General features: G+C 40.8%; 1 protein-coding gene across 2 annotated transcripts; it reads left to right on the top strand.

Moving 5' to 3' along the window:
• The first annotated feature begins 822 nt into the window (after positions 1-822).
• cmtr2 (cap methyltransferase 2) lies at positions 823-11,416 on the top strand. 2 transcript variants are annotated; one of them, XR_007570382.1, is made up of 4 exons: positions 823-868; positions 5,525-6,784; positions 7,504-9,095; positions 9,228-11,416. XR_007570382.1 is itself a non-coding variant. In XM_050051613.1 (3 exons), the coding sequence occupies exons 2-3, from the start codon at positions 5,534-5,536 to the stop codon at positions 8,557-8,559; spliced, it is 2,307 nt and encodes a 768-aa protein (XP_049907570.1). In that variant the 5' UTR covers positions 823-868; positions 5,525-5,533; the 3' UTR covers positions 8,560-11,416. The 2 variants fall into 2 exon arrangements, 1 of the variants encoding a protein (XP_049907570.1); XM_050051613.1 differs by having other exon boundaries at positions 7,504-11,416.
• The last annotated feature ends 2,882 nt before the right edge of the window (positions 11,417-14,298 follow it).

The raw sequence follows: 14,298 nt of genomic DNA, 5'->3' as shown, positions 1-14,298 counted from the left end.
TACACAGGATCTCCTGAAATATTGGTCTTTGCTCTCAGAGGCTTATCGTCGTCATGATAGTCGATGGGTTCTGAGATTGGTTTTAAGGCTATTAAATTAGCATTGTTGAAGGAAGTGTGAGACCCACGATTTGCAATAGCAATATCTGTAAACTTTAAACAAACTGTAAAATTAAAATCAATATTGAGCGCAATAACTGCAGGAAGTTTAGCTAAAAGCAATTTGGATGAACCTCCTGTGAATTTTTCATCAGAGATCAGGGCTGCCGTTTATAGCGAGTGCGGGCTCTATGAATATAGCTTGTGTTTGGATCTTCACCAGAAAGGCCTCGTGACCACGCTGCACCCTGAAGCTTCGGCAACCCCTAGTAGGGGTCGGCACCCCCATGCTGGGATCCAGTGCATTATACCATCAATAATTATAATCAAATAATATAGTGCACGGTATATTCTTGTGAAATGGTACTTTCTGCATATTACTTCTGGCACATTTTGATGCTGATACCTTTGTTCTTTTACTTGAGTACAATTTTGTATGCATGACTTTTACTTGTAATAGAGTAGGCTATTTTTCCTACGCTATCTCTACTTCTCTACTTCCATCTCTGCCAATAATTATAATATAAATGTAAAATGATAAATGAAAAGTATAAAATAAATCTTCAAGTGTAATTGTTTTATATTATTTAGGTAATGATAATTAATAAGTACATACATATCTACTATTATTTTTTTCTTATCTTTTTAAAAAATAAAAAGGTACATACTCCTTTAAAAGAGGCCCCACCCTCTTGTCCATGCGCATGCGCAGTGCTGTGTCTGAGTCACGTGAAAGCGTGTTTCCGTTCGCAGGCAGCAGCTTCAGTCTGGTGAGTTTGTGTTCAGTGTTTTCAGGCAGTCTGACACTCTGTTACCGACAGTCAGCCCCTCAGACTGTAGAGGTGAATCTCTGAAAGACTTCAGACAGACAGCGGGTCAGAAAATTCACTCACTGCGGGTTTTAGGAGACAAAACTCGGCCCAGAAGCTCCGCGCCTGTAGGAAGCGTCCCATTTAGCTTCACTCAGGACAAACCACTCTGTTAACAAAACATTTATCAATCATACAGAAGTCTCTTCACTGTCCTGACAGCCCGAAACATGCAGTAACACTGAGACTGTTTGCCTTTAATACCTCTTATCATGAATTCAGGTTTAGTGTGCAGTGAAAGTTTGTGACACAGACTGTGCAGGAAGTAGATTATTATCATGCTTTATATGAAATATGACGCAGTCCAGTTTCTACTGTGGCGAATTCATTCATTTTAAGCATCACATTGTTGGCAAAACTTAATGTCCTAATATGAGAAATAGCTACAACTATCAGTCAGAGAAGGCAATAACTGTGTGGGTGATAATTCACTGTTATTTATTGTGATTCCAGATTGAGATAAAATTGTCACATGGAGATTCACAGATCTCATGTCTGTGTGAATTATTACTATTAATACTGATAGTATTTTTTGGAAAATAACAGTAATATGTTCAGCTGAAATGGGAAAATATCTTGTGACTGAGTGGGATGAACACTTAAACTTTATTTGTGGTTCATATGTTGATTATTTTTGATACTGCCTGCTATGAGGATAACACTTGATAAGTACATAGCAAATTACTTAAAATCGTAAACTGATCATTTAAATTTTTGATCAAGTAATTGTTTTGGTACAAATTTTTATACTAATTTAACAACAGCTGGCAAGCTTGTTTATTTGTCAATATGTCTTTTACTTTAAAGTGATAGTTTGGATTTTTAAAGTGGGGTTGTGTGAGGTATTCAAAAGATGTCAGTCGACACGCTCCCAGTTTGGAGAAGCAGGCAGGAGTAATGCCATGGAAGCTAAGCAATGCACTGCTGTGGAGGTGTCAGCAACAAAAAACAAATCAATGTTAGTTTAAGTGTATGCTATATTTATAATATTTTCACTGCTTAACCTTACTGTCAGATATCTGTGTACGATGGGGAAGCTGGTAACAGCTTCAGTTCCCCATCTATGCTCTCATCACAGCCTCCAGACTTCAATCACAAAAACAGTAACTTTGATTAGTTAGTTTGTTTGTGTTGTCGTGTGACTTTGGTAAATCCAAGATAACCCTTTAAATAATCAGTGTCACACAATACTGCAAACAAACTAACTGATCAAGGCAGAGGTAGACCAGCAGCTCCTGTGTTCAGCAATGTAAATCACTGTTTTTGTCATTGGGGTCTGGCTTTGAAGAGAGCGATGGAACGGCTTAATTTCCCCATCAAAAATCGCTGTTTGACGGCATGGTAAATGCGCATAACTGATATGGATTTTTAGATGGGACTTCTTTTAGGTGGCTAAAATACATTTTGACCCCTCCACAGCAGTACATTGCTTTCCTGTCTGCTTTTCCAAACTGGGGGCGTGCCGAACGTCATCTACTGTAGGTAATACACTGACTATGGATAAGTATCTCATACATCCCCACTTCAAAGTATCCGAATTATCTCTTTAAGCTTGTATTTATTACAGCTGAGGCCTCAAAAGGTTCTTTATAGTCTTACAGTGCATCTGAGATAATAAATTCAGACCTAATTAATAAGCACTCAAAGTGTAACTTTATCTCAAGTCTCTTTATCACCTTCTTAAATCTCTTGTTTGGATAAAATCGTAACATCAGGCTGTTTTTCTTGCTAGTTAATGTGAGCAGCAGCTGAACGAACACAACATAGAGGAGATGACTTTCATACACGCAAGCGGAGCTCAACCATATGATTGATGAGGAATAGTTGACGAATGTGCTGTCATTAGCTATATACAATATATTGCCATTCATCACTGAGTCACCGCAGACTAATCAAGAAATGACCCAGAAATGCGTTCCCCTGCCCAGTGTTGTCATCTAAATCATGTCCGCATGAGCAGAGGATTAGCTCTGGGGTTAATTTGATTCTGACTGTAAATCATTTTTATGTCATGAGTTAGACATTGCTCAATAACTACATGAATAGTTAAAAACTGTTTTTTTAAGACACTGTAATGGTTCAGTAACAGGTCTTACCTTCACAGATTGTCCTGAATGTAGTTTTTAAAGCCAATCCTCTTGTTTGAGCCCCACTGTGACAAACAATCACAGCGGGGCTGTCATGTGAAACCACGTTCCTCCAGATTCCTCCCAATAAACAGAAGGACTTAAATATTTCTTTATGGGTTAATACAATTCTTCTGGTTTTAAAGTCTTAAACAATTCAGAATCTACTTTGTGTGTGTACACATGACTCCGCTTTTCCTGTTACTCTCAAGATACTTAATAGAGGTGGGAATTACCAGAGGCCCCATGGTACGATATTATCACAATACGTCAGTCATAATACAACATTATTGCGATTTAAAATGTTTTGCAGTATAGATAGTATTGCTAAAACACATATTGTGATATATTAACTTTTTAAACTGCAAATTACGTCTCCAGAGGAAAACTTTGTCAACACCTGTTTTATCTAATAATCAATAAAAGATAGTTCTGGTCTGTTCATCTTACTTTGGTCATTTTTTTATTGCTGCAAAATGTATCTAGTGGACTGAAAAGTAGTATTTAGTTATTTCAGTAGGCTACCAAAAGATTAATTTGTATTTTCAATATTTTTATAATAAAAAAAAAATCAATACTTGGCGGTGGTGTATAGATACACTAGTACAGGGGTAGGCAACCTGTGGCTCCGGAGCCACATGTGGCTCTTTAGCCCCTGTCCAGTGGCTCCTTGAGCCTTTGAGAAAATAAGTCTATGGAAATTCATTCTATGAATCCAAATGTTGCTGAACCTCGATAGCAGTGGCTGGTTAGCTATGGATGCCAAATCCAAAAAAGTAAATTGAATAAAATAGAGAATGTAGTAGTGCGTGGACAAATTTGTTTGCTCTCACTGTCAGCTCTGCAAAATTTAAGTACCAGATAATTATTAATAGTGCCCTGCACAGTGTCCACCTTGTGGTAAAACATATTAACAAATGCTTATTTAGACCATAAGTATACGCTAATTTAGACTGAATAGGCTATTTACCTTGATTATAAGGCTCAAACATGTTTTGCGGCTCCACGCAGATTTTTTCAAATTATTTTTGGTCAAAAATGGCTCTTTTAATGGCAAAGGTTGCAGACCCCTGTACTAGTATCATGCAAAATATCACAGTACTACAGTGTATTGATTTTTCCCCCCAGTCCTTGTACTTATACCAAAAATAGACATACAGCTAAAACAAGGACAACAAAGTCGAACAAAAGTGAAACTTAACATTTAATTACTATGTACAGTGACTATGTACTATGAAATAAGTAAACAATAAGACAATAGTGCAGTGGTGCAGAGTGCAAAGGGTGCAAGAATAAATATGAAATGATTAATGTAACAGGTTGCTATATGAGGTAGGTGGATATGACAGTAGATACAGTGTATGTAGATTTATATTTGATAGTAATAATATTATCATTTAAAGGTTCAGTGTGTGAGATTTAGGGGGATTTAGTGGCATCTAGTGGTAAGGACTGCAGACTGCAACCAGCTGAAACTTCTCCTGGTGTTTATTGTTAAGGAGGTTTTTTTAAACCAGTAAAAACACTAAAGAAAAGCAGTTTCACGTTACAAGTCAGTGCTTTACCGACACTGCTCGTTGCTATGGTGGCTGAGGCAAAAATGTGAATTGCCCTACCCAGAGCCAAGTATGGTTTGTCTATTCTGGGCTCCTGTAGAAACATGGCAGTGAAAATGGTGATCTTCATAAATGAGGACACGCTCCCTATGTAGATATAAACGCCTCATTCTATGGTAGGGAAAACACAACAATCCTTATTTTTAAGGTGATTGTACACAGAATAAAACATACCTATTATATAACATTCCATTTCTGCCAATATTTCCCCCTAAGTCTTACACACTGGAAATTTAAAACCTCACTGGGTTATCTGAGGACTATACACTATCACAAAGCTGAAAGCGGCTGTTCCCTTTGCTCATGAAAATTTGACGATTTGAAGTTATGTGGTTTTTACAGTACAATAACAAACTCATAAACTTGGACCATCATGTTTTTGTCATATGAAAATGTTGATGATGTTGACATGCCAGTGTTTGCCAGTGCAATGTAAATTTTGTTGGTTTCGTGTCTTTCTAGAGGAGACTGTGTGTTGTGGTAGTGAAGTAGAAAATCTCCTGTTATTCTGGTTGGGTGAAGCTCTGGCCTGGTGAGGTAATCACCAGTATTTACAGTCTGCCCTGATGCCTGAGGGCGCCACATCATAATGAGTCGACATTAGTAATTCAACACCACTCATGCATGTAGAGAAAAATGAAGGGTTGCAGAGCCAGGCCTCGGTATAATTCACTGTGAAATGTTGTGTTTGCTGTTCTTAAGATTGACTCTACCGGTGCCTTGTGCCTTCTGGTGGATTACATCAAGGCACAAAGTGGATGATGTAGTTTGTATTCAGAGCATTTCTAACTCTTCTTGTAATCCCACTACAACAGGTGTGGAGGATGAGCTCAGGCAATGGGACCAGGAGGAAAGTCCGCAAGCTGCAGCATTTCAACAACATGGTGGCGTTTGATGCCGAAACGCTGGCTGAGATTCAAGGTCTTTTTGGTAAAATTAGAACCTATGTGAAACCTTCCAGTGGGGAGTGGTGCATCCCTGACCCAAATGTCGCTCTCAGACACCCTGCGGAGGAGCACTGTCGGCTGCAGGCCCTGAAGGAATCACTGAACGATGTAAAGAACCAGCTCAGTGACAAGAACGTTCAAGTCTGGCATCAGCACACCAACTCTACCAATCGAGCCGGGAAGGTGATCGCCACCGTACGTTCTGCTGCCAACGCAGAGATCTGCACTCAGGCATGGTGCAAGTTCTTCGAGATCCTGGGAACCTTTAATCTTCTTCCAGAGGAGGCTCTTCAAAATGGAGAGCTGAACACAGTCCACCTGTGTGAAGCTCCAGGGGCCTTTATAACCGCTCTGAACCACTACATCAAAACCAGCGAGTCCACGCGCTACGTTGACTGGAGTTGGGCCGCTAACACTCTAAACCCGTACCACGAGGCTAACGGTGGCAGCACGACGATCGCAGATGATCGGTTAATTGCTAACACGCTGCCCTGGTGGTTCTTTGGCTCAGACAACACAGGCAACATCATGATCCAGAAACATTTGTTGGAGCTGCAGGCATTTGTGGCTAACATGCGTAGCGTTGATGTGGTGACGGCAGATGGTAGTTTTGACTGTCAAGAGAAGCCAGACGAGCAGGAAGCGCTGGTGGCGTCACTGCATTACTGCGAGGCCACAGCTGCACTGCTGCTCCTGAGTCCCGGTGGCTCCTTTGTGCTGAAGATGTTTACCCTGTATGAACACTCCTCCGTCTGCCTTCTCTACCTGCTGAACTGCTGTTTCCGCTCTGTCAACGTCTTCAAACCCGCCACCAGCAAGGCAGGCAACTCTGAGGTTTACGTTGTTTGTCTGAACTATGACGGGAAGGAAGCCGTGAGGCCTCTGCTCTCCAAACTGATTCGTAACTACGGACCACAGCTGACTGACCGAGAGGCCCTTTTCCCAAACTCGCTTATCCCAGAGTCGTTTCTGAAACAGCACGAAGAAGTGTGCTCGTACTTCCACACTCTGCAGGTGGAGACGATCACAGAAAACCTGCGGCTGTTTGAGGGAATGAGCCCCGAGCAGAGGCAGCGGCTTGACTACATCAGGGACTGTATGGCTCAGGAATACCTGCAACGCTTCCAGGTAGGATGTCCGTGGAGACCATGAACTAGTAACTCAGCTTCAGTGTTCATTCTTGACCTTTTAAACAGCAGCTGAGAAAACCATCTCACCTAAAGGTCCATTTGTTAGCTGTTCTAGAGCTTTCACTCAAATCACATAGTCTTCATTAGCAGATGGAGTTTGCCCATTTGTCATGAAATTGTAGATGTTCAACTTTTCTTTTAATTTTTGGACAGTTAAGACACTTTTTATCCACTTTTTATTTTTTGGTTTCGGTCAAGTTCAAGTCTTAAATTCAGTTCAATTCTAAGTTATTCTAAATGGCCAGAAGAGTTTAAAAATGTGTACCTGATCTGAGCAGATGTATCAGCAACTGAACTCAGACCCAAAGAAAATGACACCAACAGAGCACAAGTCCAGGGGCCAGATGCATAAAACTTTTGCATGGCTTTTGCATTAATGCATCTGGCCCCAGAAGTAGTCATGCTTTGCTGCTACCTCTGTTTGTGTTAAACCCATGTAGAGCTCTTCCCTCTGTTCCCTTTTTCAGCTCTGCAGTAGATGAAGTCCTCTGATTTAAAAACTAAGTGGCCTTCCGTCAGTACATTACAGATATTAATTGCTTGGTTGACACGGTAATAGAGGTATAATGTGCTGGTAACTTGGCAGTGGCGTTCAAAGCAATTAAAGCTTTCCAAAGGTCTAGAATTGAACTTTAACAAGTTTCTCTGTGTGTGTAGGTGAGCTTCCTGCAGCGAAGTCGATGGATCTCTCGTAACACGGTGAGTCCCGCCTGCTGCAACGTCTCAGCGGGCCGACCTTTGGGACAGAAGAAGCAAACAGGCTCATTCAATGAGCGGAGGGAATTGCAGACCCTGACCTGGAGGGAGCGCATTGAGAGGGGTTGCCATGCCACCTGGATACAGAGACATTGCACAGAGGCCGGTGGGACAGGCTGCACGCTCGAAGGACCCCTGACTGGGTGTCATGTGGATTCATGGTATGTTATCATCGGGGCTGCACTTCCTGCAGTCAGAAACTCTCCATTCTGTGAGGGAGGATTGTTAAACCACCTGAATGAAGCCCTGATGGACACAACAGTAGACTGGAATCATGTGCCTCCCTGTAACTCTTGCCATGTGGCTTGCGTGGCGTCCATCTTATCCGATGTTGCAAGTCTTTGCGTTTGTACAGCTGAGGGGGATGGGAACAAAAAGCAGAGACAGTGTTTGGTGTTTGGCAGCCGCACAGTGTGGGGTCCCTGTGAAAGCCAACTGGGGGATTTAGTCTTAACGTTTTCTGCAGAGCCTTCAGTTCCTCAAAGAGGCTGCATGACGCTGCATGATGGGGAGCCGCTGTACCAGCAGCAGCTCTTAGGTTGTGTTGTGTTTTCCCTGCAGACCCTGAACTCTGGGGATGCCCTGCTGCTCCCTGTGTTGTCTGCACTCACCCGCCTCACCGCAGCTGTTGTGCTCTGCCTGCATGTTTGTTTTCGCTCTGTCACTTTCAGGTGTCCGCCCCCCTCAGGCTTCGTCGGGACAGTGCTGGTGTGTGTTGGCTTCTGCCCTGATGCTGCAGCACGAATACTCCCCATTCTCACTGACGTCCATAACAGCATTGGTCAGTTGTTGAGAGGAAAGGAGGACTCAGGTAAAAATCTGCCGTCTGGGTGTGACAGACAGGTGCTGCAGTTTGTTCCCATGGAGGAACTGCTCAGGGGAGGACTGACTGAGTTTTTGCGGACCATGAACTCTGAAATCATCCGACAGAAGCTGCATTTGCTCATGCAATCATAGTGCAGTGTAGTGAGCTGTGACTGCGGGGTACATGCTATCTCTACAGAAGCTGTGTCATTATGTCGCAGTCTGTTTTATTCTCATTGAATGAGCAGACTGTTCAGCTACACTGAATCATTATTGTATGCACATACTTAAAGAGTGCTCCACAGATACAGCATTGCACTGCTTTAACATTGTCAGACTCACAGTGGACAGTTTCCAAAATTGATGCAGCATAAGCCGAAACATCATCTTTTTTACTCCATGCATTTTAACCACAATGCAACTCAATCATTCACACATTAATCAGAGGTTTGAGTGTGTTATTCTAGTAGCAGCTAATGTAGCCTCTAGCTGCTAGGCTCAAGCAGAGATGAGTGGTGGCTACAGAGGTTTGGTAAGCTCCACATCTCCAGATTAGTTTTCATTTTTAAACTTTTAGTTTTCAGTCCCAACTGAGTGCATAAATTGACATTATATGTGCTGATGTGTCTCTGACAAGCTGAAATTCGACAATATTATGTTGGTGAAGATTCTCAGTCATCTAGGTCATGGTAATCCGAAATGCTATATCATAGGCAACTGGACTTGCTTGAGTTTCTTGAAGACGTTTCACCTCTCATCCAAGAGGCTTCTTCAGTTCTGAACTGAGAACTGAGAGGTGAAACGTCTTCAAGAAACTCAAGCAAGTCCAGTCGCCTACGTTATAGCACTTAGGACAGACAATAATAACCACCACACCGATGTATCAGTTGGGCTTTGATGCAGAGGTCCAACCTGTGATGTTAGATCAAGGTTCCTGCGCATCCTTAGAAAGTTTTAAGAGGCACTGAATTATTAATCTAAAAATAAGGCCTTGATTCAATGTTTTTTATGTGTTCCACTCTAGAAAGTTTTATTTTTCTATTTAGCATTTATAGTTGATCATCTAAATTTTAAACATGTCTAAAAAAATCATGATTTATATTACACTAAACATTTGGGCAAAATTGTTGTTGTAAAATATGTTGATTCTTTAGCTTTTTCACCTCAGTTTTGGTTGTTGTAAAAATGGCCTTAAATTTCATACCAAGTGCCATTAAAAAAATCTTAAATTGACTTAAATCAAACTTGCCTAAAGCTGTAGGAGCTCTGTAAACACTGTAACGATAGCCTTCACATCACTAGTTAAAGACATCCTTATTATGTCAGTGCCAACAAAATAACCATGTGCTACACACAAAGCTTTTGTCAACCTGCAGGCGAGAACAACTGATGATACAAACTTGCAGTGCATGAAAATGCAAATTACTTTCAGGACTTGATCAGCAGAACTCATGTGTGACTGAATTCACCGAGGATTTTAGGGAGGGTGAATAAACAGTAGTCCAACCCTCGGCAGCAAACCTCCTGTCAGTCACAGATGGTTTGTGTTGAAATCCCCCTCACAGAGACCCTGGAGTTTTACTCTGAAGTGCCTTTTGTGGTTTACAGCACATTATTTCATCCGAGGATGTTGAGGATCTTTTTGTATTTTGCTGTCATGCAGCTAATTGGTGGCTTCCTGATTCACAATTTATTTCACTATTTTGTGTCAAGTAAGAAAAATTCTGTCCCCATATTAAAGGGCAGTCTGTGTGCATTTATACTATATGAGCTACTAACTGAGGAGCTGTTGAGAAAAGAATCATCTATTAGCTTCAGTAAAAATATGCTGTATTTGCCTATTTGTAGTTTTTTATTTTTGGTTTATCATGTCAGTACAGTGTATTGAGGAGTTTATTTTCTTACACAAACAGAATAAAAATGTGCACTAACAAATGACATGAAGTTTTCTGTTCACCGAGGCATCTGAGAGGTCTCAATATCACGTGGAAATCTGTATATTGGTTGAAGCCTGGGCTGCGTTCAGCCCCGACAAAACGTAGCAAAACATTTAATTAAACAGAGAAGGTGGTGCCTTAAACATGCTGTTTTGTTACGGCGGCACTCTGCTTTTTAATATGGTGGGGTTTAATTCAATTTTAATCAAAGGAACTGTATTGGCATGGGGAACATACTGTATGTAAAGATTGCTAAAGCAAGTGTGAAATTAAAATAAGAATTATACAATAAGGATGGATCTGCTAGAATTTGGTTAATGTAAATGTCACTGCTGACTGCTGACACCCACCAAACAAGAAAACTTACCTCAAAGCCTTTTTCAAACTGTTTTGAGGAAATGTTCCATCTGGAAAATGTAACTAAACAGTGCACATCATCATATTCAATTTTCAAATGTTCAAAGTGACTGAATAACCCTCTTTGAAATAACACAATGTGCTAGAGTCAAATTTAGGACTGATATGAAGAATAGTTCATTTCATTTCCTGGCTGAATTCTGATTATTCAAAAGAAATTCAGGAGTTTTACAAGAAAAGCTTGTGATTTATTTCTGTGTAACACAGTAGAAAATAGCTTCAGATACTGTTTCAGAAACAAAGCTGTAAGTCTATCACCTCCTGTAAATCCTGGCGGGCCGTAACGTTCATCTGGGTTGTTCATTACGCACTGGAACACAAAGCTGAAAGATGGATGAAAACTGGAGTGACACCTTTGCTATTCTTAGATCCTCAGCAGAGGCACTTCTCATGCAGGTGCACTGGAGAATACTTTTATTGATCCAACACTAATTTCAAGTGATTCCTTGATTCTGAACTCTCGTGGAGTCTGTTGTCTGTCTGACGGTCATCTGAGGACTTAAATACTCAGCTTTTATCACTGACTAGTGACAGCAAGTGCTCAAGATATTTATATACATATTTAATAGACCACTTACCAACTCTGCAAACTACTCTGAACCTTTAAGGTATTGACCCAAATAACCCAGTGCCAAGGAATATTGAACCTTCTCCAAATATCTGCATTCAGTCCTTTTTGTACCGAGGTCTAGAAAAAAAGTCGGTAAGCAAGTGTTCTTAGATTTATGTGTTATTGGCCCATTACTGCAGCAGCTCCAACTCAGAGTTTGGGAGTGGTGAAGTCGAGTGCAGTGCATGTAAGGAGTTGTTTTTACAGCTATTTAATAATTTGAACACTTTATAAATCTATTTGTATGAAAATCATGTGGATGGGGAGGAGTGGCAATGGCCTTAAATGAAACGGAATGCTTCCATTTTCATGATGGGTATCGAACGGCGTACTCTTTTCGTATCAGTATCACATTAAGGGTACTGGTATTGGTACATATATAATAATCTTTGAAATGCTAACCAGCCCCAATTATTTTATTACTATAATTGTACTGCTGATTTTAATAATTGAGTGTTGGTGAAGACTTAATATGTGCATTTACAACACGTTCTAATTGTCAGTGGATGAACACATCTAAACATGACACACTAGGTGCCCTACTGTGTCAGTTTTGGACGACACTGTATTGACTTAAAGTCATTACATGCTTTGTGTCTTTTCAAAATATGCTTCCGTCTTCACAGCAAATGTTCAGTTTTTGTTCGTTACATGCATAAAGTCTTTCAAAATAAATAATGTAGGAAAAACACTTTGTTTTTTTGGTTTGTTTCTTTGGGTTTCTTACAACAAAAGCGTGTGCTTAGGTTTAGAAGACAACATCATGGTTTGGCGGTAACTTAAACACGGGAAACGAACAGCGGGCTCCTGGGTGAAAGTCCAAAGTTTGTTGGACTCACTCACTCACCCTCCTTTCCATCCATCCTATAAACAGATTTTCATGATCTTTATATTACAGTAGTTGCCATCGGCATTAGAAATTGCCGCTGCCCAGTACATATACTGCTGAGGGGTACTTCTGTGTGTCTGCGTCTGATTCCGACATCCATTAACAAAGTCAATCAATCAATTTTATTTAAGGCCCAATATCACAAATCACAAATTGCCTCACAGGGCTTTACAGCATACGACATCCCTCTGTCCTTTGGACCCTCGCAGCGGATAAGGAAGAACTCCCCCCAAAAAAACCTTTAACGGTGGAAAAAAAGTGCTGGTATTTGTTAAGGTATAAGTTAGGTTGTTGCCTGCTGCCTCTAAAACTGACGCTCTCGTTGCGTATCATACCGCCGTGAGAGGAACCCTGTGTGTCAGTATCTGATACTGACATCACTGATAAACCAGTGTTATTTGGCGAGATGGGTGTGAGAATGGCTGGCATTTATATACAGTATAAACATATTTATATATGTATGTACGTGACAGTTCAGATGCATCGTGAAATTCAGGCAAACTATTATGTAGGCTTTTGCAGGTTTGAACTTTCAGTGAGTTTCAATGTGATTTCAGAGTGAGCTTGATACAGTAGTGAGGACTAAGAGCCTGTACGGTGGCACTGCAGATATACAGTACGTTGGCACAGCCTGCTGTTTGCTGTTTGCTGATGTACTCGTACATATGGTGGTCTTAATTCAGTCGGACTCTGAACTGAGCCTGTACTCGAGGGCTTGCCAGGGATTATGCCACAAGAAGTAATGTGATTATATTCTGTGTGTCTGTTAATGTGAGATAACAGTTGTAACTGTCTTACATACCACAGTTATATCTCAGCTGCTTTACTTTGTGTAACGTCAGGCATTGGTGGATACGTTTGGTAGATTTTTAATTAGTACAGTGCCTGCAGTGCAGACAGAGCTGATAACTTGCAGTTCGATTAAACCAGGATTCCTCAGCATCTGTGAATTAAGAGAAGAGGCAGAATCTCCTGCAGCATGCCTTCACCTCCAGCACCTGCTAATGAAAAGCTGACCAGATGTTGGATGTTGAGATGGAAGTGATCCTGCCTGCAGAAGCTTAATTTCACATGATAGACAACACTCTGCTCTTGTCACTGTGTGTTCTAACAATAAAACTAACCAGGAACTCAAAGATACAGAAAAACTCATCATGTAGCCTCAGTGGTAAAGGTACACTGTGCAGGATTGTTGGTTACTGTTTGTGTTTTTCTCAGCGCTTTTTCTCTTGGATGCCTGCTGCTTCGGGTCTGGCACCTGGTAGGTACTTTGTTATAAAGCCCCGAGCTCACCTGAGCGTTGTGGGAGTACACGCCTATAAAGCACAGAAAATAAGAAGAAATTAATAAAAAACAGACAGAGGGCAGAGTCTCTGCAGAAAAAATACACCACCACACACTTCTAATGGGTCTTAAGTGATGTCTATTTAAGTTACTCAATCCACATTATGTTGAATTTATGAAGAAAACTTTTTTTTCCCTGCGTGCCTCCGTGGTGATCGAAGAATCCTGAAATGGAGAAAATTCTTGATGAACTGCAGTCACAGGGGGCCATGTTTAACAACAGCAAAACTATATCAAAATGTCATGTTTTCACACAACTCGTGCAGTACAATACAAGTTTCATTTAAACAAACGTATGCTCAGTACTTTCTAAGCACTTTTTTTTTTTTGCTAAAATGCATCAACAGTCTTGCATATAAGTGTTTTAAATTGTAAAGTTTTGGCGAAAATGCATGTGCTGCAAGTTTTGTTCACAAATTCAGCGTAATGCTGGGTGAGAAATTGATATACAAATGATCATTTGAGGGGTGAAGTAATTGGTTTAAGGTGGGATGGAAACATAAAACACAAAACAAGCTCTCCCCCCAGTCGGTCAAATGAGAGATGACTTTTTGTTTTTGCCAGTTTGGTTGTTGTCCCCTGTGTTCAGTCCTGATATGGGTTAGTATTTTGGGTCAACTCTGTCACACAAAAACTCACCAGAGGGTTTTTTCATTTGGAAGTTTAATACCTACAGAGTTTCTGATGTGATTTTG

Source organism: Epinephelus moara, chromosome 1 (genome assembly GCF_006386435.1).
Source record: "Epinephelus moara isolate mb chromosome 1, YSFRI_EMoa_1.0, whole genome shotgun sequence".
In the NCBI taxonomy this organism is placed as follows: Eukaryota; Metazoa; Chordata; class Actinopteri; order Perciformes; family Serranidae; genus Epinephelus; species Epinephelus moara.
The sequence above is the reverse complement of the archived record's forward strand: the minus strand, read 5'-3'. Positions and strand labels throughout refer to the sequence as shown.